Source organism: Mastigoproctus giganteus, chromosome 10 (assembly GCF_048544385.1).
Source record: "Mastigoproctus giganteus isolate SK-2022 chromosome 10, ASM4854438v1, whole genome shotgun sequence".
In the NCBI taxonomy this organism is placed as follows: domain Eukaryota; kingdom Metazoa; phylum Arthropoda; class Arachnida; order Uropygi; family Thelyphonidae; genus Mastigoproctus; species Mastigoproctus giganteus.
Window position 1 is genome coordinate 133,840,005 of NC_143584.1, and position 25,830 is coordinate 133,865,834.

A 25,830-nucleotide genomic window follows, 5' to 3' on the forward strand; every position below is an offset into this window, starting at 1 on the left:
GTATCTGTTAAATAATACCTGTGTAATTTCAGATCTGTTTTTATTGTTATCTTTTTCAAAGGAAACACCCCCCCCCTAAAAAGCCTCTGGCTTATGTTCTCTCTCCCAACAATTGTAACACAAAATAGGGATAAATAAATTATCAATTTTTCCTTTTTCTCAGAGTATTATACACATGAAGGGGCATAAATTCAAATTGAAGAAAGATGGTTGCAGGATAGATGTGCAGAAGTTTGTCTTCTGATAGTTAGTGGATGGTTGTTGGAACAAACTATGTTAGCATTAGCAGAGGCATATGATACAAGAAAGCAAGCTTATGCAGCATCAGCCAAAAAAAAAAAAAAAAAAACCAGCTCCCATTTCACCCCTCCATTTGTTCCAAATACCTGTCCAGCTCAGCCTTAAATTTATTTAGGCTATCAACTTCCACAACAAAGGATGGATGTCTGTTCCACCAACCAACTATCCGCTGGCTAAAGGCAAACTTCCGCACATCTATCCTACATCTGTCTTTCCTCAATTGGAATTTATGCCCTCTCAGGCGATTATTCTGAGCAAGAGGAAGAATCCCATCAGCATTGAGCATGCTCAAACCATTCAAGGTTTGAGCATGATACACCTCAATCAGATCACCTCACAGGTACCTAGTCTCCAGACACTGTAATTTGCAAAATTTAAGCCTTTCTTCGGAAGACCAACCCTTTGTTCTATTCACTAATCTTCTTGCACTTCTCTATACTCGTTCCAACAGCTCTACATCCTTCTTAAAATCAGGCCTCCAGACCTGTATACAGTACTCAAGGTGTGGCCTGACCATTGCCTTATACAAGGGGATAATCACTTCCTTATCCCTGCTAGAAAAATTCCCATATATCATTGACAAGACACCATGAGCTACTCTTGCAGACTGCCTGCACTGCTCAGAAAACTTCATATCTGCCTGCACAAATACCCCCAGGTCCTTTTCGTTCTCTACCACTGTCAGTGTAGTACCACAGAGTTGATACATCACTCTGGGGTTACTGCTTCCCATATGTAGTACTTTACATTTGTCAATGTTAAACTTCATTTGCCATTTGCTCAACTTTTCTGCATCCTATTGCAGCAGCGTATTGTCATTAGTGTGCTTAACAACCCTGCCAACCTTCGCATCATCTGCAAACTTGGACATTACGCTTGATATACCATCATCAATATAATTTATTTATAAATACAGAAAACAACAATGGACCCAACACTGAACCCTGAAGGACTCCACTAATAACATTAGTCCACAATGAGCAGTGTCCATTGATTACCACTCTCTGTCTTCTCCCACTCAACCATCCCTTTATCCATAGCAGCAATTTGCCTCCAATGCCACACTGCTCCAATTTGTTCAGCAGTCTTTGCTGCTGAACAAATTGGAGCAGCACACTGTTCAGCAGCATGTTGTTGTTGTGGAAGTGGGCAGTTTGAAAAAATTCAAGGAAGAACTATGCAAATTATTGGAGGGAAGGGTTTTTTTGTTTTTTTTTTGCTGTTGCTTTTTAAGCTTACTTTTTCTGCAGTGCAACTAGTTTTTTGATGAAGTTTGCCGTGATAATACATAAGCAGATAGGCAAGATTGTTTTTAAGTGGATGGCACTTATTGAAAATGGGTGCAAGAATATTTGCTGATGCTATTGAGAGAGTATTAGGTGGGCTGGGGAAACTGCTAGCTTGGAGATATACACTGAAGTGAAATTGATCCTTCACTGCTTCTAGGTTATACACTTCTAGGACACACAGCAGCCAGGAAAATAAGAAGAGAGGGCCTACAAGGCCTGCAGGTAGCTCACACAACACCAGCAATATCATGGGATATTTTATCGTTACTAGGAGCAAAAACAGGTGCACATATACCTGCTTGTGCCCTAATACTAGGAATATAGTAAATGATTGAAATATCGCTTAGTTCATCAAACATGGATGTTATAGGAATGTCAGAAACATGGTGCCATTCAGATATAGGAGTGTGTAGTTTGAATACAGAGTACAACATTTACAACAGTTATGCCTGTGGTTAAGAAGCACAGATTCTAAAGCAATTCACCAGTTTTCATAACTGGATAGTCAATTTGAGTCGTTTTGGTATTGACATAATACTGGAAAAACAAAAATGGAGGTAAAGGTATGTTAAAAATGACTGTGAGGAGTAGAAAAACTATACAACAAACAAGTAGAGTGGACCAGTGAATCAGAATATCTTATGATGGGGCTCTTCAACTTTACAAATATTAACTGGAAATTGTGGGATCGACTCTTGTGCAGTAGCAGAACCTTTTTGGAGTTATGGCTGACTGATTTCTCAACCAGCATTTATAGACAATTGTTATGCCCGTGGTTAAGAAGCACAGATTCTAAAGCAATTCTGTCTATCTTCTAGGGAAAGCAATACTCAACAGTGACCCTTCATTCATTAGGAATCTACAGATAAAAGAATCACAGTGTATTGTTGTGTGATAGATATGACTACTGTCAAAGGCTACAGTGGTCTCAGACAGTTTTTAAATTCTATGCAGTAGGACCAACAGCAAATTCCATCTGGAAGCATTCAGCAAGGTAATTGTAGAAGCTACTAGGCTATTTATACCACTAAGAGATACTATTCAAGGTTTAGACCTAAATGGATAACACATGAGACTAGTAACAGAGGATAAAAATGCATGGGATGACTATAAATTATCAAGGGGCATAGAAACATACAGAACCACAAACTAGTCTGCAGTCAAGTTAACCCATTAATGCCTATGAAAAAACTACCTATCAAAACTCATTTTGCTCAATATTATGGTGTGATTATAAGTCAGAGAAACAAACAATACCAAAATTTTAAAGAAAATATATTTATTTTTTTAGAAAAACAGGCATCCTTAGGCAGATAAGTGATATTTTTCGAAGCAGCCTTTTTCATTGCACACTGTTTTCTGACAATTGTTAAGTGACCACCTAGCTTTCATATGACAAACACATTTTAATTGTCTATCAAGTTTTTCTGGAAAGTGATGGCCTTCACTAATTTTCATGGAACATCCAGCTTTTTGCTTCTTATTGCTTCTTGCTGATGTTTTGATGAAAATCTAATTGATTCATTTTTATCTCTGCTGTCATTTGGTGCAACTTCCATGCATTAATGATGGTGATATCTAACATGTATATGAACAGAACCCAACACCATTTCTTGCCTCTTATCACTACTGTATGATACAAATGATGCAGGTTGTTCTACACTGACCTTAGCTTTTGCAGTTTTGACCAACATTTTACATATTGTAATGGTTCAAAAAATCATAATTGGTAAAAATAGAACATACGTTGTTATCTTTCCATTTTATACATAATATGCAGTTGATATCATCAAACTTATAAGTACCTCTTTCCATTTCTTTAGATACTATAATAGGACAGTGTTGGACTCTATTGTCCCTCACAGTTCCTGTAGCCCTTATTTTCTTCTTTTTCAAAAATATCATCAACGAGTACTTTGTAAAATAATTGTCAAAGAAAATTACGTAGTTTGGTGGATCTGGCACGTTTCAATAAATCAATAATCAATCTTGCACCTACAGGTATACCCTTCACATTCTTGGTTTCTTTAGTTGGTTTTCTGCAATAAACATCAAAAGCATAGCAATACCCAGAAGAACTACTTACCATCCAGATTTTGTAACCGAACCTCACTGGTTTCCCCTTGATAAATTGTTTGGCTGGATTATGACCAAAATACTTCACCATTGATAGATCCTTGTGAAAAAAAAACCCCACTGGCAAAATTGTTTTATGAGCATATTCGTTATTGGCCTAACTTTGTACATTCAAATTTCATTATTGGCCAGATGTACAAATCTCTTTCTTTTGCCATGGTATTATAAATGCATGAGACATCCAAGTCCTCATCCAGCGATCAATAAATTCTTTCTTGAGGAAGGGTGTGATATCCTGTTTCTTTGTTGGTGATAGTAAATTCATGATTGTTTTTTTTTTTTTTTTTGTCAAGCTTATATTATTGTTTGTTTGCATATATAGTCTACAATTTCATCACTAAAACGTTTTTCGAATATTTTGGGTGGGGACAAGTCATTTTTCATAGCGTCTAACTCACTTATAAAACAAAGTTCATTTGTTCCGAAAGGTGCTTATTGTCTCTTCCTCCATTTTGCTTTTTCGAAATCAAGATATACCATTGAATCACTACCACTTTTATCTTCTGGAACATCATCTTCTTCATTGGTATTTTCAAATTAAATTTCGATAGAACCAGGAATTTCTTTTGGAAATGAATTAAGGTCCTGTAAAACATCTTCACAATCTGTCAACTCATCCAAATTTGGTGGTAATATGCAAATTTCAAAAACCTCATTATTATTAGATTATTGATTTGCAACATCTTCAATAGCTTCCTCAAGTCTGGTGTATCCAGTATGGATTCCCTCCTCAACAATTCATGCTGAGGGAAATGGACCATAATCTGCCACGCTGGTCCAGTGCGGGTTGGCAGATCGACCGTATTTAGCAATCAGGGGCTTGAACCCCGGTCTACTCAAAGAGCGTGTGCTACTGCACTCCAGCTCCTGACCACTCGGCTACGGAGGCACTTTAATTACTGTCATTATCCATCCTGCAAACTTAGACATTAAGCCTGATATACTTTCATCAATATTATTATTAAATGTAGAAAACAACAATGGGCCTAGTTCTGAACCCTGGGGGAGTCTACTGATATCAAAATTATTGTTTAATTATTCAATGCCTACTATACCAGCAAAGATATGATGGAAGGAGGCTGTGTTTAGGATTCCAATGGCAAAACATTAGAAATTTTCAACAATAATAGAGGATCTTGCTAACAGAAGTAATGCTACAGGGGCACAAGTTCGTCTTTACTGCAGTCATTCTCTGGTACAACCTGAAGACAGCCCACACTCCTTGACAATAACAGCTGCTGATATTTTAGATTGTTATATAACTTCCCATAAGAACACAGATGCTGCAACACTAAATTTAAAAGTATAGTCAAGTGACACTAGGAAAAAGATCATGATATGTATAAATAAGAATGAACCTCTACTGAATTTGGTGGAAGCATATGGGATGCAAAGAAATATACCTTTAGAGAGGCTTGTGTTTAACAAACTTCCATCTCGTGAGGCAGTTTTTTTTTGGTTAATGTATAAGGATGCATTCTTTGCCAATACTGTAATACTAGCTACTACAAAATTGTGGACCCTAGGTCAAAGCTAGAGAGAGAGAACGGTGACAACCATATTCTGGGTTCAATCACAGCCAATTTTTATGTATTTCATGCAGTTAACATTAGATATAGCTTTTAATTCTTTCTTACAGGATGGAGAATCACTGCAAGCGGTACACTTATTGCACAATACAGTAAAACCTGCATAAGAAGTTTCCTACCTGTACTAGGTTTGGTTTCTTAAGTTCCAATTTCAACTCTATATGTTGTAATTTACTGTTTTCCTGCATAAAAAGTTTATGATAAAGAATACACAGTGTATTATTATAATGAAGTTTTCTCATTTATTATGTTTTCTAAATATGGAAATTATTTATTTTTAATATTAAACAATATAAACATTTCATAATCGTACAAGTTAGTTCCAAGCATAATTTAATTCATAGTAAGCCACCGAAGTAGGTGAAATGGCATCGTTTTTGATATACATGTACTGTATCTTACCCCAGGGGCTCACATCAGGTGAGCATGTGCTTGGAAACCCAGGGTCCTGAGCTGGATATCATCATTCTTCTCTTTCTACTTCTCTCTCAGGGTAACTCGCAAATTTTTTTTGGCTGGTGCAGCATAAGCCTCGGGCTTCCTTGCATCTTATGACTAATAATAATAATATTGTGAATGCCTTCACGAGTTGCCCTGATATTGCACTACCTCCAAGAAGCAACGCTTTGCCAATGGAGAAGACTAATGTTACTTATTGGTCTTAGCCTATACCAAGGGTTGTGTGGCGATGGTATCTGCCGAGAATCTATGGGCAGAGTGCTGCCTATTCGAAAATTCATTGTCGGAGCATTGCTTACTCAATATCAGGGCAACTCATGAAGGTACTCACAATATGAGATAAAATAAAAATGATGCCATTTCGCCTACTTCAGTAGTTTACTACAAACTAAAATGATGCTTGACACTAACTTGTTCAATTAGTGAATTTTTCATAGTCTGAGGCTTTTGCCACTAAAACCTTTTTAGTATAAACATTTTGATTTGATTTATTGGAAGTAGCATATTGCAATTGGTTTCATCAATATCCATAATTGGATATGTAGATCACGTTAAGTTCTGGTGGTTGTGAACAGTTCGGAATTACTTGTGGATTGTTGCTCTGTCTTACTGTAATTGTGCCCTTTTAAGGTATGTTGAAACTCCATTACAAAAGTGGTAATAAGTTTAATGAACAGAATCTTAAGCAATTAGAAATTCTCAGTTTAAAAATGTTTCCCATAGGCGTAAATAGTACTTATATATCAACTTTAACTTTTGTATTCATATCTTTTCATTTTTATTTGTGCAGTTAATATATCATGCCCTTAGGTCATTTTCCCTTCTAAGAAGTTTAAGAAGTTCTAAACCTCCAGTCCCTTGGAAAACTTCTTATCTGAGTTCTACTGTATTTGTTATAGTTCCATAACAGATAATGTTGAATGTTAATACATGAATGGCATTTTGAGAGATTGTAATTCCAGAATGTCTTTGTTATTTGTTAAAATTCACATCATGGCAGGTGGATGCTGTTCCCACCCCCCATTGTGTGTTGGATGCACCATTGTATAGATAGTATTCATATGTCATTAGCACTTTAGACAGAAAGAAATCATGCAAGTGTGTGTTTGTAGAAAGGAGAGAATCATTCTAACAAAATCACAGTTTACACTCCTTAATTTCTGCTTTCTGAGAAATATTCTAGCTATTTTTTTTTTTTTTTTTTGTATCAGTAACCTTATCTCTTCACACATGAGAAATACTCAAGGGAAAAAAATTATCCATCATTTCAGCTAAGATATAAATTTATGGAGCATGCTATTTCATAAATTCCTTTCAGTTTGTTTTTCATTACATTTACTTTTTGAAAGTAAATTTTTAACATAATTAAACAATGTGATGGGTAGCTGTTTAGAATTGTATCTCTCTCTCTCTCTCTCTCATGTACACTACCCCCAGAGAAATACTTACTTTAAAATAACATATGTTGACTTCCACCATTAGATATCAAAAAGTATTGTGATTAAGCTTCTCTTTCAAAAGATATAGAAATTGTTATTTTCTTAATAGTGAGCTATACTGGATCATATGATAAGCTTGTAGCAAAACGTCCTCAAAGTAGCCTAGTCAGCATGTCCAATGTAACATCACTGATGCTTCAAATAGTGTTGAATATTTCAGTAGAAGTGGCAGTCATTATGCTTCTTGTGACTCAAAAATGGTAAGTATTTTAATATTTTAGATAAAACAGGACTTACCTCAAATTTTACAGCACAAACAGAAAAATAGCATTGTTCTCTCAAATTGAGACTACCATCACAAGTTGCTTATAATGCAACTACCAGTAACACCTGTCTAAAAATGAAATGTAAATTAAAATTTTTACATTTATTAATTAATTGAATTATAATTTCTTTGTATTTGTAATTTAAAAGTAACAAACTGCTAAACGAAAAGGTTTAGATTAAGTATCATTTTGCATGGAATAATCTTTGTTACAATAAACAGCAATACATCTTTCAATGTGGCCCACTGTAAATCTCTGGTATTTATTGTCCATAATCATTTTAAAAGCAGAGAATGATCTTTTCGTGTTGACAGAAGCAACTGGGCTAAACTTAAAAATGTAAGTCTTTGAAGCCTCTTCTTGAAAGTGGAAGTTCTTTCTCAATAACAAAGTCATTTATTTTTCTTAAAATATGAAATCCAGAGTTATTTTTTAAAATATTATCAAATTTATTTCTTATTCTCTCTCTCTCTCTCTCCTGTATCTCTAGGAATGGTTGAACTTTCTCTACCTTTTCAATTGCACTGCTTAAAGAGAGTCTCTATGCTTAAAAGTTCAGTTATAGAATTAGGTAATCATATAAAATTAACAGCAAATGCTTTGTAACCAAAGGATCAGAAATAATTGCCTGAGCAATGCCAAAGCTACAGTATCCAAACGATCAGTAACTTTTTTTTATAGCATCAAAATTTTTGGCTTAAAATAATGTTGCATGTAATCATGTTCCCCACCAGGTGAAAGTAGGCCAGATATCTGCCCGTGTTTAGACTTTTATGAAGAGCTTTTTTTTTTACATAAGAAATAATTGCCAGAATTGTTTCTGCAAGTCTATGTAAGTAATGAGCTAAGCAAATAATGTGGATTAGGTTTGGATAGAGCAGCATCAAAAAAAGGAGACTTTTTTTCCATCGGTTGATTCTAGGTCTAGCCATAATAACTACAAAGAATCATTTACAAAGTTTGCAATTGTGGAGTAATTCACCTTTTTTACAGCCTTGCTGTAAAAAAGGTGAATTTCTTATCCTTGCTGTAAAAAAGGTGAATTTCTTATCCATTTGCTTGCAAGCAAGCAAATGGATAAGAAATCTTTCTGTATAATTTCTCACATACCAAATGTGCAACATGACAGCCACAAGAATCTGCGATTTCATTGGCAAACCATAGCCGAGTGGTCAGGAGCTGTAGTGCAGTAGCACACGCTCCTTGAGTAGACCGGGGTTCTAGCCCCTGACTGCTAAATACAGTTGATCTGCCAACCTGCACTGGACCAGCGTGGCAGATTATGGTCCATTTCCCTCAACATGAATTGTTGAGGAGGCTTCCATCCTGCAGTGGGTTGATAATGGCTGCAGTTTTTATATAGAAATGAAAGAAAGAAAGGGCATTACTTAAGAAGTAAAAGTCAAATAGACATAAAATTTTCAGCATCTATTTCGTTAATTCCTGTGGAAGTTTTAGGAATAATTCCAGTTTTGTTGCCTGTCATTCTCCCTCCATCCTCTAATTTCAGAAATGCTGATGTATTTTAAAATTTCAGAACTTAGAATGTCCTTCTGCACCTTTATGCCAAATATCATGTCAATTACTTAACAAATATCACACCCTCAAAATTTGGTGTTGATCTGACTTTTGAACTGGAATTGGCTCTGCAGCCTTCCCGGGGAACAGAACACATGCTGAAACATACTTCTATTTTATGTATAGAGAATTTGAAATTTTATTGGGGGGGGGGGGGGGATTGCCTAATTTCTGTTCATTCAATTTTAATTAAAATCTGTCCACTGGAAGTTCCATTGTAACATGACGAAGACAGTAAGCAATTTACATATTTGTAAACGTGCTAGAAAAAAAAAAAAAAAAGTTGCTGACCAGCATTATTATATATGATGCTGTGTCTATGTTGATGTATTTCATTAAAAACACTAAATCTGATAGCATTAGCATTAGTAGAGGCATTTGATGCAAGAAAGCAAGCTTATGCAGCATCAGCCAAAAAAAAAAAAAACCCACTTCCACTTCACCCTTCTGTTCGTTCAAAATACCTGTCCAGTTGAGCCTTAAACTTATTTAGGCTATCAACCTCCACCACAAGGGATGGAAGTCTGTTCCACCAACCAACCACCCGCTGGCTAAAGGCAAATTTTCACACGTCTATCCTACATCTGTCTTTCCTCAATTTGAATTTATGCCCTCTCAGGTGATTTTTCTGAGCTAGAGGAAGAATCCCATCAGCATTGAGCATGCTTAAACCATTCAAGGCTTTATACACCTCTATCAGATCACCTCGCTGGTGCCTAGTCTCCAGACACTGTAATTTGCAAAACTTAAGCCTTTCTTCGTAAGAGCACCCCTTTGTTCCATTCACTAATCTTGTTGCCCTTCTCTGTACTCGTTCCAGCAGCTCTAGATCCGTCTTGAAATGAGGCCTCCAGACCTGTATACAGTACTCTAGGTGTGGCCTGACCATTGCCTTATACAATGGAATAATCACCTCCTTATCCCTGCTGGAAAAATTCCTGTATATCATTGACAATACTCCATGAGCTACTCTTGCAGCCCGTCTGCACTGCTCAGAGAACTTCATATCTGCCTGCACAACCACCCCCAAGTCCCTTTCATTCTCTACCACTGTCAGTGTAGTACCACAGAGTTGATACGTTGCTCTGGGGTTGCTGTTTCCCATGTGTAGTACTTTACATTTGTCAATGTTAAACTTCATTTGCCACCTCTCAGCCCATCTGCTCAACCTTTCCAGATCCTGTTGCAGCAGCATAGTGTCAGTAGTGTCCTTGACAACCCTGCCAACCTTTGTATCGTCTGCAAACTTGGACATTAAGCTTGATATACCATCAATATCATTTATAAATACAGAAAACAATAATGGACCCAACACTGAGCCCTGAGGGACTCCACTAATAACATTAGTCCACGATGAGCAGTGTCCATTGATTACCACTCTCTGTCTTCTCCCCCTCAACCACCCCTTTATCCATAGCAGCAATTTGCCTCCAATGTCACACTGCTCCAATTTGTGTAGCAGTCTTCCATGTGCAACAGTATCAAAAGCCTTTCTAAGATCCAAGTATATAATATCAAAGTTATTCCCTGCATCCAGTTCTTTTGTGACTGCATCATAGTATCCAATCAAGTTTGTCAGGCAAGACTTCCCCTTAACAAAACCATGCTGTGTCTGAGCTATAACTGAAGTCTTGTCTAAATGATCCTGCAGTGCTTCTTTAACCAGTGCCTCCATTAATATTCCTGGAACAGAAGTTAAGCTCACAGGTCTATAATTACTTGTGTCAGCCTTTGATCCTCCTTTGTGAATTGGGGTCACATTTGCACATTTCCAGTCTATGGGTACCTCCCCTGAGTCCAAGGAAGCTCTCATAATTGTGGCTAAGGGTTTGCTTACTTCCTTTGCTGCCTCCTTTAATATAACTGGATAGATCCCATCCACCCCGGGTGCCTTTCTTGTGTTTATCTTCAACAGTTTCTCCTCCACTTTACTCCCAGTTATTTCAAGATTCTGTAGCTTACTGCTAGAGTTGAATACACCTCTGGCATTCCCCCTTGCTGAATAACTCCTCATGTGTGAATGTCGATGCAAAATATTCATTTAGTTTGTTAGCTACCTGAGCAGGATCATCAACAGTTGACCCATCAATATCAAGTCATCGAAGCAAATAATTAAAAAACTTTGAACTTACTGCACAAAAGAATTGTTCCAGAACAATCCTTCAATACTGACAATTATTTGGAACAACCAAAGCAAGCAAATAATCATTACTAATGAAGATATTGACTAAGTAAATGTATTAACTAATAATTCAAATTAATTGTCGTAATGAATATACCCAACATTACTTCAAATGTGGATCCAAAAGAACACACCCATACTGAATGTTCTTCAGTCTTTACAGTGACTGAACTACAGAGGTAATCACACCACCTATTCCAAAGGTTGTGAAATATGGAAAAGAGAATACAAAACAGCATGAAGTTATTATGAACCTGAAAACAAATATCACACCCATATCTAGCAACCATTGAACAACTACTGCAGTTCAAACTAATCTGTCAATTTCTCCTAATAGCATTAACATTAGTAGAGGCATTTGTAGACACATAGACATTCTTTCCTAACTTGCAGCAGTTTTTCAGCATTGCCCTATATTTATCTAACAAATCGTGTGTGCTTAATATCATTAGTTCCCACATGAATAATAATGTTCTCTTTACCCCCCCTTAAAATCTGACAGTCTGTTGGTGACATTAATTGTTGCTCCCATCAGACATACTCTGGTTCTAGTCCACCTCTCCTTATTACAAAAAAATATTTCCCATTTCCCTGACAATGGAGTCTCCTTATAGAACTAAGTGCTTCTGAACCAGAGCAGTTTGTACTTGGGTTTTCTGCTCTGGGGCCTGAATTGGGAGTGCATCACTTGGTAGGCTTCTATAGTCTTGAGTCCTTGACAAGTTTCCAGTTATATTATTCTCTAGGGTAAGCATCCATTTTTTCAGTGACTCAAATTTTTCTAGCAGTGCACCAAATTTTTAACTTTAGATCAGTACACTCTATACAATGGTGACAGTGAAAATAATCAGCAACATTATCCACTTGGTCGGACTTGGAATACATGCCACATGTTCTGCAAACGATGAAATCATGATTCACCTGGAAATCGCCATGATACTCTCTGATGAAGTATTCAAGGTGGATCTTGTCACAACCATTGTTAAAATTTACTAAATATCACAGAAAGTAACTTTTAAAAAAATTATATTTATAAACTATTACAGAAAAAAAAAACATATCAAAATACAATATATTAAAGAAATTATCTAACCTCCTTAATCCTAATCTGATCCTCTCTAATCACTATGCAGACACATCTGCCCACTGTGAATGCCAACAGTCGAATGTTCAGAGGTTGAAGTGGGAAATTTCACGAAATGGAATGCCCATTAATAAAATATCTTATTTTTAGTAATTGGGATCTGCAGTGGCAAATGATGGAAGAAAGCAAGCTTATATAGCATCAGCAAAAAATAAAAATACACTTCCCATCTACTAACTTTATTCAAATTACTCATTTCCACATGATGGAAGTAAGTAATTTGGTAAGTTTCTTCAACAGTCATAACTACTACATAACTATCCTCTGGTTGAAAACAAATTTCTACACATCTATCCTGCAATCCTCCTTCCTTGATGTAAATTTATGTCCCATTACGTTGTGTTGTCAGAGCAAGAACAAGGGTGTCATCAACATTCAAAGCTTTAACACCTCAATCAGATCTCCTCATAGCTGGTTAGTTTCCAATTAAAATTTTCAGAACCGAAGTCTTTCTTGGTAAGAGTACCCATTTGTTGTTCTTCTCTGCAGCCCCACATCCTTCCTAATGTGATGCTTCAGACTTGTATGTAGTATTAGCAAGGGAACCATGGGCTTTTTGCTTCCCACCCAAAATAAAAAAATAGATAGGAAAATTGCAACTGCCCTCCTCACGTAGGTAATTATCCAGTTCATCTTTGAATTTCTTCAAATTGTCAGCCTCAAATGTCTGTGGAGACAGCTTGCTAGCTCAAAGAAAACTTTTTACAATATAATCTAAATCACTTCCCCCTGTATGAATTTATGGCACTCTGGTTCTGGAATTCTTTATAATGGTGAAAATTTTGCCTTAATTTCACTAACCCCTCTCAAAGCCTTATAAATCAAAATCAGGTCCCCTCTAAGGTGATACCAAGCTTTGCAGCATACATAATCTAAGTCTTTCCTTGTATGGTCATTCTTTTGCCATTCTCACCATGCGAGTTGCCTGCCTTTGTACCCATTCAATAAACTCATTGTCTTTTTTTAGGCAAGTATTCTAAGTGTGGTCTCAGAATTTTTTTACACAGTGGCATTATTAGCATTACAATGCAAGAAATCAAGCTTATGCAGCATCAGCCAAAAAAAATGCGCTCCCATTTCACCCCTCTGTTCATTTCAAATACTTGTCCAGCACAACCTTAAATTTATTTAGGCTATCAACTTCCACAACAAAAGATGGAAGTCTGTTCCACCAATCAACTACCCGCTGGCTAAAGGCAAACTGCTGCACATCTATTCTACAACTGTCTTTTCTCAATTTGAATTAATGCCCTCTCAGGTAATTATTCTGAGCAAGAGGAAGAATCCCATCAGCATTGAGCATGCTCAAACCATTCAAGGTTTCAGATCACCTCACAGGTGCCTGGTCTCCAGACACTGTAATCTGCAAAACTTCAGCCTTTCTTCGTAAGAGCAACCCTTCATTCCATTCATTAATCTTGTTGCCCTTCTCTGTACTCGTTCCAACAGCTCTACATCCTTCTTAAAATGAGGCCGCCAGACCTGTATACAGTACTCATGGTGTGGTCTGACCATTGCCTTATACAAAGGGATAATCACCTCCTTATCAATGCTAGAAAAATTCCTGTATATCATTGACAAGACACCATGAGCTACTCTTACAGACCATCTGCACTGCTCAGAAAACTTCATATCTGCCTGCACAATTATCCCAGGTCCTTTTCATTCTCTACCACTGTCAGTGTAGTACCAGTGGGCTAGTAAATCAGAATGTCTTATAATGGGGGATTTTAACTTCCCAGATATTGACTGGAACTTGTGGGTTGGTCACTCACGCACTAGTAAGACTTTTGTGGATTTATTGGATGATTGTTTTCTGCAGCAGCATATTCGAGAGGCAACCAGAGAGGATAATACTCTTGATCTGGTTATCAGCAGTGATCATTCGTGTATTAAGAATTTGCAGATAAAGGAACCACTAGGTGGCAGCGATCACAGTGTACTGATGTGGGATTTACTTAAAGATATAATTACCATTAGGGGTAAAGGAAAGGGTTTTTGCTTCCGTAAAGGTGAATACAGTGGGATCAACTAACGATGTTGCGAACAGTAAATTATAAGTGGGAAGCATTCAAGGAACCTACTAAAAGTTTCATACCTATTAAGAAATATTGTTCAAGGTTTAGGCCTAAATGGTTATCAAATGAACTAATGTGACTTGTGACAGAGAAGAAAAATGCATGGGATGCATATAAATTATCAAGCGACTCAGAAGCCTATGGCAGATATAAGCTAGTCTGTAATCGGGTCACAAAGGAGGTTAGGCAGGCGAAGGCAGATTACGAGAAATCCTTGGCAAAAGATGCTAAGAAAAACAGCAAGGATTTCTTTACTTATATAAACTCTAAAAGGAAGGGGATGAATCTGATTGGTCCACTTGATATCGATGGATCGACTGTTGATTATCCTGCCCAGATAGCAAACAAACTGAATGAGTATTTTGCATCTACATTCACACACGAGGAGCTATTAAGGTTTGGAAATGGCAGAAGGTTATCAAACTATAGCAGGATACTTAATGATTTTGTAATAACTGAGAGCAAAGTGGAGGAGAAATTGTTGAAGTTAAACATAAGAAAAGCACCTGGGGTGGATGGGATCTATCCAGTTATATTAAAGGAGGCGGCAAAGCAACTAAGCAAACCCTTGGCCATAATTATGAGAGCATCCTTGGACTCAGGGGAGGTTCCCACGGACTGGAGATGTGCAAATGTATCCCCAATTCACAAAGGGGGATCAAAGGGTGACACGAGTAATTACAAACCAGTTAGTTTAACTTCTGTTCCAGGTAAAATAATGGAGTCACTGGTTAAAGATGCATTGCAGGATCATCTAGACAAGACTGCTGCAATAATTCAGACACAGCATGGGTTTGTTAAGGGAAAGTCTTGTCTGACAAATTCAATAGGATATTATGATGTGGTTACAAAGGAACTGGATGCAAAAAATAATTTTGATATCATCTATTTGGATTTCAGGAAAGCTTTTGACACTGTTGCGCATGAAAGACTATTGTACAAATTGGAGCAGAATAGTATTAAGGGTAAGTTGCTACAATGGATAAAAGGATGGTTAAGTGGGAGAAGACAGAGGGTGGTAATCAATGGGTGCTGCTCTTCATGGACTAATGTTATTAGTGGAGTCCCACAGGGTTCGGTGTTGTTTTGTATATTTATCAATGATATTGATGAAGATATATCAGGCTTAATGTCGAAGTTTGCAGATGATACAAAGGTTGGCAGTGTGCTACTGCAACAGGATCTAGATAATTTGGGCAGAGGGGCTAAGAAGTGGCAATTGAAGTTTAACCTTGACAAATGCAAAGTACTGCATATGGGTAGAAGTAACCCCAGAGAAACGTACCAACTGTGTGGTACTACACTTAAGGTGGTAGAAAATGAAAAAGACCTGGGAGTAATTGTGCAGGCAGATATGAAGTTTTCTGAGCAATGCAGACAGGCTGTCAGGGCAGGTCATGGGGTTTTGTCAATGATATATAGGAATTTTGCTAGCAGGAAAAAGGAGGTGATTGTCCCTCTGTATAAGGCAATTGTCAGGCCAAGCCTTGAGTACTACGTACAGGTCTGGAGGCCTCATTTTAGGAAGGATGTAGATTTACTTGAGCGTGTACAGAGAAGGGCAACAAGATTGGTGAGGGGAATGAAGGGGAATAAGTTGGGTAATCTAGTAAAGAGGCTTAAGTTCTGCAAATTGCAGTGGCTGGAGACTAGGCACCTGCGCGGTGATCTGATTGAGGTATATAAGGCTTTGAATGGGTTGAGCACGCTGAATTCTGATGGGATCCTTCCACTTGTTCAGATTACAAACCTAAGGGGGCATAAATTCAAATTAAGAAAAGACATGTAGAATAGATGTGCGGAAATTTGCCTTTAGCCAGCGGGTGGTTAATTGCTGGAACAAACTTCCATTTGTCGTTGTGGAAGTTGATAGGTTGAATAAATTTAAGGAGGAAGTGGACAGGCATTTGGAGGGAATGGTGTGATTTTTTTTTGGCTGATGCTGCATAAGCTCATACACATGCTTTCCTGCATCACATACCGCCACTACTACGTGTTTCTACCTTTAGAGCCATCGAGCTCACAACTAGAGACAAATGACTTTTCTCAACTGAAGAGGTTGAAAACAACCCCTCAAGATGAGATACTAGCTTTCCTCAACTTTATCAGTCCAGCCTCTGAATGAATTATCACCTTTCCTTGTGCAGAAATGCATTGAGTCTGCTGCAGGTTCAGCAGTAAGGCCAGTCCAGTTGGGTAATCTAGTAGAGACTACCCTCAACATTCTGCGAAGCTATTAAAGTTCACAACCTTTGAAGGAACCCCAATAAAATTTACTGCCCATGCCACCCTAAACTTCTCTAAGGGAGTAATAACTGATTAACTGGACTTATTAACTGTATCAAAGGAGGAAATTCTCTAAGAGCAAGGAGAATTGTGATGCAAAAAGATGGTAACCTTGTTCCAACAAGGAGCATAATTCTCACTTTTAGCTCTCCTAACTTACCAACATCTGTCAAAGCAGGCTATCTACATTGCCGTGTCAGACCGTACATCCCAATTCCTATCAGGTGCTACAAATGCCAGAAATACAGACACTCCAAACTGCATGACCTAACTGTGGGTCAACAGAGCATAACCAATCTGTTTGCACCATTACCACACTGTATTGCCCAAATTGTAGGGGTAACCATGTGGCCTTCTCAAAAACATGTGACTAGGGAAGCAAGGGGAAAAAAATTCAGAAATACAAAGTGGAGAACAAAGCATATGTATGCCACAGCTGCTCAACATTTCCAGTCAGTAGGGATTCAGACTGATGTATCAGTTCCTCCAAACATATCTATTTCTAATTGGGTCTGTTCGTTTCTCTCTATTTCCAAACAACCTAGGGTCTTGAGCTGGATATGAATGGGTTGAGCATGCTGAATTCTGATGGGATCCTTCCACTTGTTCAGATTACAAACCTAAGGGGCCAGAAGTTTGTTCCAGCAATTAACCACCCAGCGGGTGGTTAATTGCTGGAACAAACTCCCATCTGTCATTGGAAGTAACTTCCATCTGTCGTTGTGGAAGTTGATAGGTTAAATAAATTTAAGGAGGAACTGGACAGGCATTTGGAGGGAATGGTGTGATTTTTTCTTTTTTTTTTTTGGCTGATGCTGCATAAGCTCATACACTTGCTTTCATGCATCACATGCCACTACTACTACATCATCATTCTTCTCTTTCTTGGTGATTCCTTTCTACTTCTGTCTCTCTCTCTCTCAGGGTTACTCGGGAATTTTTTTTGGCTAGTGCAACATAAGCCTCAGGCTTCCTTGCATCATATGGCTAATAATAATAAAATAATGTCCTTCACAATGAATAAGCCAGTAATACCCCAATTACCATACCAACCGATGTTTCTTCAACAATAAAACCAAAAGCACCAGAATCTGCATCAATGAACAGCATGATTCAGATGAAGGAATTTTAGGAACTACATGCAACCGATGAGATGAACACGACATGACATGTCCTTTCTTTCCTAAGAAAGACAAAAGCAAAAATATATTGATACAAGCAAACTACAACTAAAAAGTTGTCTGAACCAAAAACAACTCAGAAAACCACGTAATGGAAAGAATACTTCGATGGAATTGTTGAGGCTTTTGGAATACAAAAGATAATTTGCAGGATCTTATTGATCAATATAAACCAGCTGGCATACCCTTATAGGAAACTTTTAAATTCATGAGTGTTTTCTATCTTTAAACAAGTTAGGAGTATTGACACACCAACTCATGAAGGGGTGGTGATTATTGTCGGAAATAACATTCCATCCAAACATGTTTCTCTTTGGACTCCTTTTGAAGTAGCAGTGGAAGTTTTGGTATCACTCTTGCAATAGGTTTTATGTTTATCTTTCTCCTCAGATGATCAAAAAAAAAAAATACTAGATCAGTTGCCACCTCCATTCTGCTTACTTGGGGACTTCAATGCTCATCATCCGCTGTGGAGATCTCCAACAATTGAAAAAAAAGGTAAACTAATAGAATTCCTGCTTGATACTCATCATCTTTCCCCTGTTAAACACTGGCAAGCCCACCTATATCCATTTTTCTACAGGATCCATGACTGCAGTAGACCTTTCAATATGTTCTCCCTCCATAAATGCCAATATGGAGTGTTCAGTTCTTGATAACCCACTAAATAGTGATCATCTACTGATCTCTTGCAAGATTCAAACATGAATAAACTTGTCCTCCTTGGAAATTCTGTTAGTCCCACCTCATAGATAATGTCATTAATCATATAACCAACCAGATATTACAAGCTGCTACTTCTGATATACCTAAATCTTTTGCTGGGGAAACGCAAACATGGCAGTTACTGGTGGAATCAGAAATGCACACCTGTTAAACAGACAGTTTAGAATTAAGCTTGAAATCTGTTTTGCAAATTCCCTACAACTAGTAATCTAATTAACTTTTACTTCCACCATAACAAGGACAGAGGCAACGGGCTTATCTGAAAGAAAATCCAGGCACTTAAATGGTAAATACATGCAGAAACCTCGAAAGAACAGGAGTTGTCTGCACTAGCCGAATCATTTGCCAGTATATCAGCAACATCCATTTGCAACCAAACCTTTCAACAAATTAAGGCATCTGCAGAACAACTTAAAATAAACTTCTCTACTCTGGTATCAGACCATACAATCAGCCATTCACATTAATGGAACTTTTAAAGTCTCTCAATAAAACATCCAGTACTGCTGGTGGTCCTGTGGAGTCTACTATATAATGTTAATAAAAAATAAATAAATAACAAAGCAGCAAGCTCCCTGTTGAAATTCTACAATCAAGTATTTTTGGAAATTACTTACAACACTCCTGACATTTCTGAAGCCAGGGAAAGATCATACCATCCTGCATAATTACAGGCCAGTTTCACGGACCAGCTGTTTAGGCAAAGTCTTAGAAAAATGGTTCACAGGCAGCTAATGAGGTTTCTGGAAACTAACAATCGCTTAACCTTAGATGTGATGATCAAAGCAGAAGCAAACATCCACAATGCTTTCATAAGGAGACAACATGTGGTCATGGTTAATTTCGATACTGAGAAAGCCTCTGATACCACTTGGCAACATGATGTCCTTCAGTACTTTCATTCTTTTAGTTAGAGGGGTCAGTTACTCCAATTTATACAAAACTTCCTATACCACAAAACATTTCAGGTCAGATATATGAACAGTTTATCCAAATCATTTGAAAAAGAGGAGGGTGTACCACAAGGGTTCCATCCTCGGTGCAACATTATTTACAGTAAGAATTACAAATATGACACGAGACATGCTGATGACCTCGTTATTGCTTTTCAGTCACATTGTGAATGCCATTGAAAGGCAACTTCAACTTTCCATAGCCGGAACAGAATCGTGGGTGCAATAGAATGGCTATTCCTTAGCAGAAAAGAAATCCACTGCAATTAATTTAATTAAAAAAACAGAAATTACATCTGGATCCTGAATATATAAATATATATAAATATATATATATATATTTTTAAAAAAATCCTGATTCCTCTTACCAGTGATTTTTGTTTATTGGGTTTATACCAAGATAATAAACTTAGTTTTGCTACTCGTATAGCATACCTTCGAACGACCTGTCTAAAAAGGGTGCTGATAGGCACTCCCTCTCACGTCGCTATAAAACTTTAATTCAGTCCTACTTAGATTATGGATCACCTGTTTAAGACTCTGCAAGGAACAGTTGTTTATTATGTCTGAATACTATTCAGCATAATGCCCTATGGATAATCATGGGAGCCTTCAGAACACCTCCAGTCCGCAGCCTGTATATTGAGACAAATGAAAATCGTTACTGTATAACTATGCTACAAAAATTAAAAGTATTTTATCTCATCTGGAAATACCTGTTTGACTCTCAATACGTAATGCTATACCACAGTAAACTTAATGAAAACTGCCCTGCAGTTCTTCGACTGCAAGAGCTCATGCTCACTTGGAACATTACCTTCCAGCATATCCTCAAAGATGTTGCTATTCTTGAACTTTCCTGGATTCAGTTCTCACCTCTTTGTGAAAATTTATTTCTGAGATGGGGAAAAGGCTCCCTGCCAAGCAGTTACATAAAGCCCACACCTTAGAAAACTCAGAGAAATTTAATATTCAAGAATTTTAGATGGCTCCAAAACAGATGAAGCCTTAGGTGCTGCAGCAATTTCTTTTACCTTCTCAAAAGCTGTGTACTGAATGCAGAATTGTATACAATAAAACTAGCCCTAGATAATATAAGCAACCTTTGATATATACAGATTCATTAAGTGCAGTCACCACCATTCAGTCTACTACTTCTCCCACCATCCCATTCTGAAACAACCTACCAGATGGTCACTTTTTGCTAGATCCCTGGTCATGAATGTGTGGATCGTTCAGTCACCCGAAAGTGCTGCACATGCACTGATTATAAATCCATTGTTAAAATAGCATGTAGGAATCATGGTCCCAATCATAGCAAACTCAGATAAATAATAAACTATTCCAGCTTAAAAAAGAACCTCAGCGTGGACTTCTAGTTTCAGGAGAAGCAGGCAAGACTCCGAATCAGTCATTCCTATACACCTCATCTGTTCTTGCTTATAGTAGAGAATCCTCCTCAATGTTCCTTCTGTCAATCCCAACTAACAATTAAACATAACCTTCTTAGAACACCTTCAATACTCAATAGCCAGAAATCGTTTTTGCTCTCTAACCAACTTGCAGGAACCTTTAACTTTATTACACATTCTTGGCAATAATGCATAAATTTATTCAGGGTGTCTCAAAAATATTGGTACAAACGTTTAGGGGAGGTAGGTAACATCTAAAAGAATGTGAATTGCATAGGAACCCATAACCGGAAACGTCGCCGTAAGTCGGCAGACAGTGCGGTAGTCGCCAAACGAAGAGCATGCATCGATATACGAACTGTGAGCTGGCAGACATGCACCTAGTGTATGGATTAGCAGAGGGCAATGGACGAGCCGCTCAAACAATTTATGGAGAATTCTTCCCAGACAGACATGTACCGGACCACCATTTGTTTGCATGTGCATCAAAATTTGTGCAATTAGGGGTCATTTAGAGGTAACAGGAGTGGTGCAGGCAGACCACGTTCAGCGCAAACTCCCACCATGGAAGAAAGTGTGTTGAATGCAGTCCATAATAATCCTACTACCAGCACACGTGCCATTGCCTCTGCCTTAGGAGTGTCTCGTTGCAGTGTACAGCGTGTCTGGCACGACGATTCCTTACACCCGTTTCATCTCCAAAGGGTTCAGTTACTGCTCCCCCAAGATCATCCTGCACGTGTGGCTTTTGCGCAGTAGTTTCTCCAAGAAAGTGTTCAAGACTTGAATTTTCCAACCTACGTTTTGTTCACGGATGAGGGTTATTCAATAAGCACAATGCTCATGTGTGGGCTCATGACAACCCACACAGTGTGCATCCCCATGCGGCACAACATCGCTTCGCAATAAATGTGTGGGCAGGTATGGTCGGTGACTGCTTAGTCGGCCCATACCTGTTACCATCCCACATGAACTCCGCTAAATATCGGATCTTTCTTGAACAAGTTCTACCAGGGTTATTTGACGATGTTCCAGCAAATGTGAGATGCAACATTTGGTTTCAAAATGACGCGGTGCTTGCCCATTATGGAAGATGTGTTCGTGACCATTTGAACAGGCATTTTGGGCGTCGATGGATTGGCTATGGTGGACCTGTTGCTTGGCCCACACGCTCACCTGATTTATCGAGCCTTGATTTCTTTCTGTGGGGGCCCTCAAATCTATCGTGTATGAATCGCCTGTGGAGATGGAAATGGATCTCGTGGCAAGACTCATCTGCGCTGCTGCTACTGTCAAAGAAAATCCAGGTGTGTTCGACCATGTCTGCCAATCCATGCTGCCTCGGTGTCACGCATGCATCGCGTCTCATGGTGGAACCTTCGAGCACCTGTTGTAACATCTTGAAATGCATCCATCTCGTACTCCATTGTTAATATTAAGTCAAATAAATGTTTGCCACTATTTACTGTCTTGTGTCATTTCTGCTTCTTGTGCCTCTACCACTACTCACCCGTGACGTTTCCAGTTATGGGTTCCTATGCGATTCACATTCCTTAAGATGTTACCTACCTCCCCTAAATGTTTGTACCAATATTTTTGAGACGCCTTGTATAATTGTCTGATAACCATAATATAAAAGATTCAGTCAAGAAAATAATGAACAGGCACAATATGGCCCAGGAGGCCCTTGTACCAAAAACCCTCAAAACAACAACTACATGCCACTACACAAGTTTAAAAAAAAAAGGGAATCAATTTACACATCAAATATAATTTTATCCATGTAGTTATTAAAAACTGAAATTTCTGAAACACATTATTATTGTTATAGAAACTAATTAAATGTGTAATTTATACAGGTATACCAAAAGCAAAAAACACTCAGATGAAATTACACCTAATTGGAGGAATTCTGTTATTTTTCTGGTGTCTTGCTTCCAATACATTATTGTTGCTATAACCTTTTCTGAAGGACCACCATACCGAAAGTCATTATATAGTAATGGTAAGTTTTATTCAAAATATCGTAAATATAAGGCTTCAAATAAAATTGAACACTTTAAAAATGTCAGTGCTAATATTATATAGATGCACATATAAAGTTGAATCTGTTTATAACCAATTTGAAGGGAGTTGATGAAAATTTTGTTATATCCATAATTCATTGCAAAATTAACTTCATCAAATCAGGTAAAATACACAATATTTTAAAAATTAGAAACTCCATTGTTTTGCAGGTTAAATGGTTTATTGAGTTCTAAAAGTAGGAAATATACTAAATAATACTGCACTAATGTTGAGGTTTTGAATCCAGAGAAGTTTTGAGAACTTGCAAAATTCTCAAAACTTCCTCACTGTAGTTTGTTACAATTAATACCTTTTAACACACATTTTAAGCTCAGTGGGAATTTAAACTTGTTTTTATCCATAAATTCACAAGGGACCATTCATATGTCTTTGAGGAAAAGAAGCCATTAAAAACTAGTTTTATGTTCGATTGAATTCAGGAGCGTGTTGTGTTGAAGTATTCAGGTAAATGCCTTTTTATTTCTATATACAGGCTGGCCTTAATTAATTCGCCCCATGAGCGCATCGCACAAAATGGAAATGCATTAATCGAATATAATAATCAATAGGAAAAATTATAATTAGGTCTTGACCTTCTGGAATGTCCATAAAAATTTTAAAAATACCTTTTTAACTGTATACAATGTAAAAGATAATGAAAATAATTATGGAATTAAATGTGTATTGCATAAAACAGCAGTTCCCAAACTGTGGGCCGCGGAATATTTTAAATGTTCAAGGGAAACACAGCGATACTCGACATCTGTCGGACACCGCGCGAACTACTAGCTTGAGGTAGTTCACAGTTTCAACATTTCTTAAGTTGTTTGGACCTAAAATTGAAATTGATTTCATTCAGTTATATACAGGAAACCCTTGATTAGTGCGGTTAATGAATCCTTGAAATATACCGCACTAATCAAACTTAAGAAACAATGGGAATAATTATAATGAATCCTTGAAAATTATGAAATTGTAAAAATATATTTTTTCTTACTCAATACGTACCTATAATGCACTGCATAGTTCTTAAATTATTAAGGAATAAATTTAAAAAAAGATAGTATGATTTAAATTTTATTTTTTGCAAAAAAAACTTATCTAACTTCAATTGAACAGTGGTAGCTTTCTTCCTTTCCTCCATGATTTTGCGATAACAATCAATTTGCTTATCTAACCCTCAACGAACGTTCATGCTTCTCTCTGCATCTGGATCAATCTCTAGTATGAGTTCTTTTGCTTTTTAAAGTGTATTAAATAGTTCAAGTTTTTTGAATGAAATTTCTTTGGGAGCAAATTGCTTTTCTTCTGCTTCATTTTCGTCTTCTTCCTCGTATGCATGTTGATGCTCAATTTCAAGAAGATCGTCGTTACTTAAGTCTTTTGAATGCGATTCCAATAATTCTCTAACGTTTTCTGAATCTACTTCCTCAAAGCCGAGGTCTTTTCCAATTGTAGTAATTTCATCAATAATTTTGTTGACAGGATTAATGAAACCGCAAAAATCATTTGCACATTCAGGCAAAAGATTCTGCCAGACAGCTCTCATGCAGCTGTTCGTCATTTCTTCCCACGATTTGTGTATGTTCTCAACTGCTTCTTTAATATCATAATATTAAAGAAGTTTAATATTAATAATAAAAGAATATGAGAATATGAATAAGAGAATATGAGCAAATTTCAATTTCAGAGTGGTATGGGGTGCTGCTGTCAAGCATTTTGGAGTCGATTCCCATTCATTTAAGTTAGAAGACCCTGGTGAGTGCGTATCACGTATTTGCCGCTTTAGGCGCCGTTGTGAGTTGCCAAGCACCGCAAGAAAAAAAACAGCGCACTAATCAAATTTGATAACGCATATATTAAGGGGATAGTATCAAAAAAATTTTGCGCACTAATTAAAACCGCATTGTTCAAAACCGCATTAATCAATCGTTTCCTGTATATATATATATCCTCCAGAAGACACATATCACGGAAGACATCGACAAGGAAAACAACTCTCTGAAAGTGAAAAAGCCCAAGAAATCCAAATAAGAAAAAATTAGTCAAGAAACACTTGTCATACTGAAATGAAGACAACAAAAGAAGCAAGATAAACTCCGAAAAGCACAAAACTGAGTATACTGAGTTATGCAAAGCCATTAGAAAGAGATTCTGAGAGAACATAAGAAAATTTAATACAAGAAAACTAGAACAAGCATTATGGGAAAACAAAGGACTTAAATCAGCAGTCATGAGCAGTAATACAGAAAGACGAATGATACTGAATCTGAAGAATAGTGATGGTATACTTATAAATAGCAAGAAAGCACAATTCAAATAGCAGAAGACTACTATAAAGTATTTTATAAGGAGCAAGGGAATGATGCCAGCAGTGGGGAAGATGGATCACAAATTTTCAACACATACAACATACCTGATATCCTTCCTGATGAGAAAGAACATGGATTGAAGAAAATGAAGAATCAAAAAGCCCCAGGTGAAGATGAAGTTACTGTAGAGTTTTTAAAATTGGAAGAGACATGACATAGAAACTGGCAAGACTCTTCACAAAATACATTAAGAAAGGCATGCCCTAAGGAGTGGAATAATGCAATCAAAATTTTGCTGCATAAGAGAGGAGACAAATCAGAAATTGAAAATTATAGACCAATTAGCTTGTTATCCCACATCTACAAGTTGTTC

The 25,830-nt window shown here is 37.3% G+C and overlaps 1 protein-coding gene across 1 annotated transcript in view; it reads left to right on the forward strand.

Moving 5' to 3' along the window:
- LOC150079292 (polyamine-transporting ATPase 13A3-like) overlaps positions 1 to 25,830 on the forward strand; it is a 559,638-nt gene that overhangs the window by 510,583 nt on the left and 23,225 nt on the right. The window contains exons 26-27 of the mRNA XM_090383023.1: positions 7,322 to 7,472; positions 22,938 to 23,083. Of these exons, the coding sequence (XP_090239149.1) occupies positions 7,322 to 7,472; positions 22,938 to 23,083 (297 nt within the window). The remainder of the gene's footprint in view (positions 1 to 7,321; positions 7,473 to 22,937; positions 23,084 to 25,830) is intronic.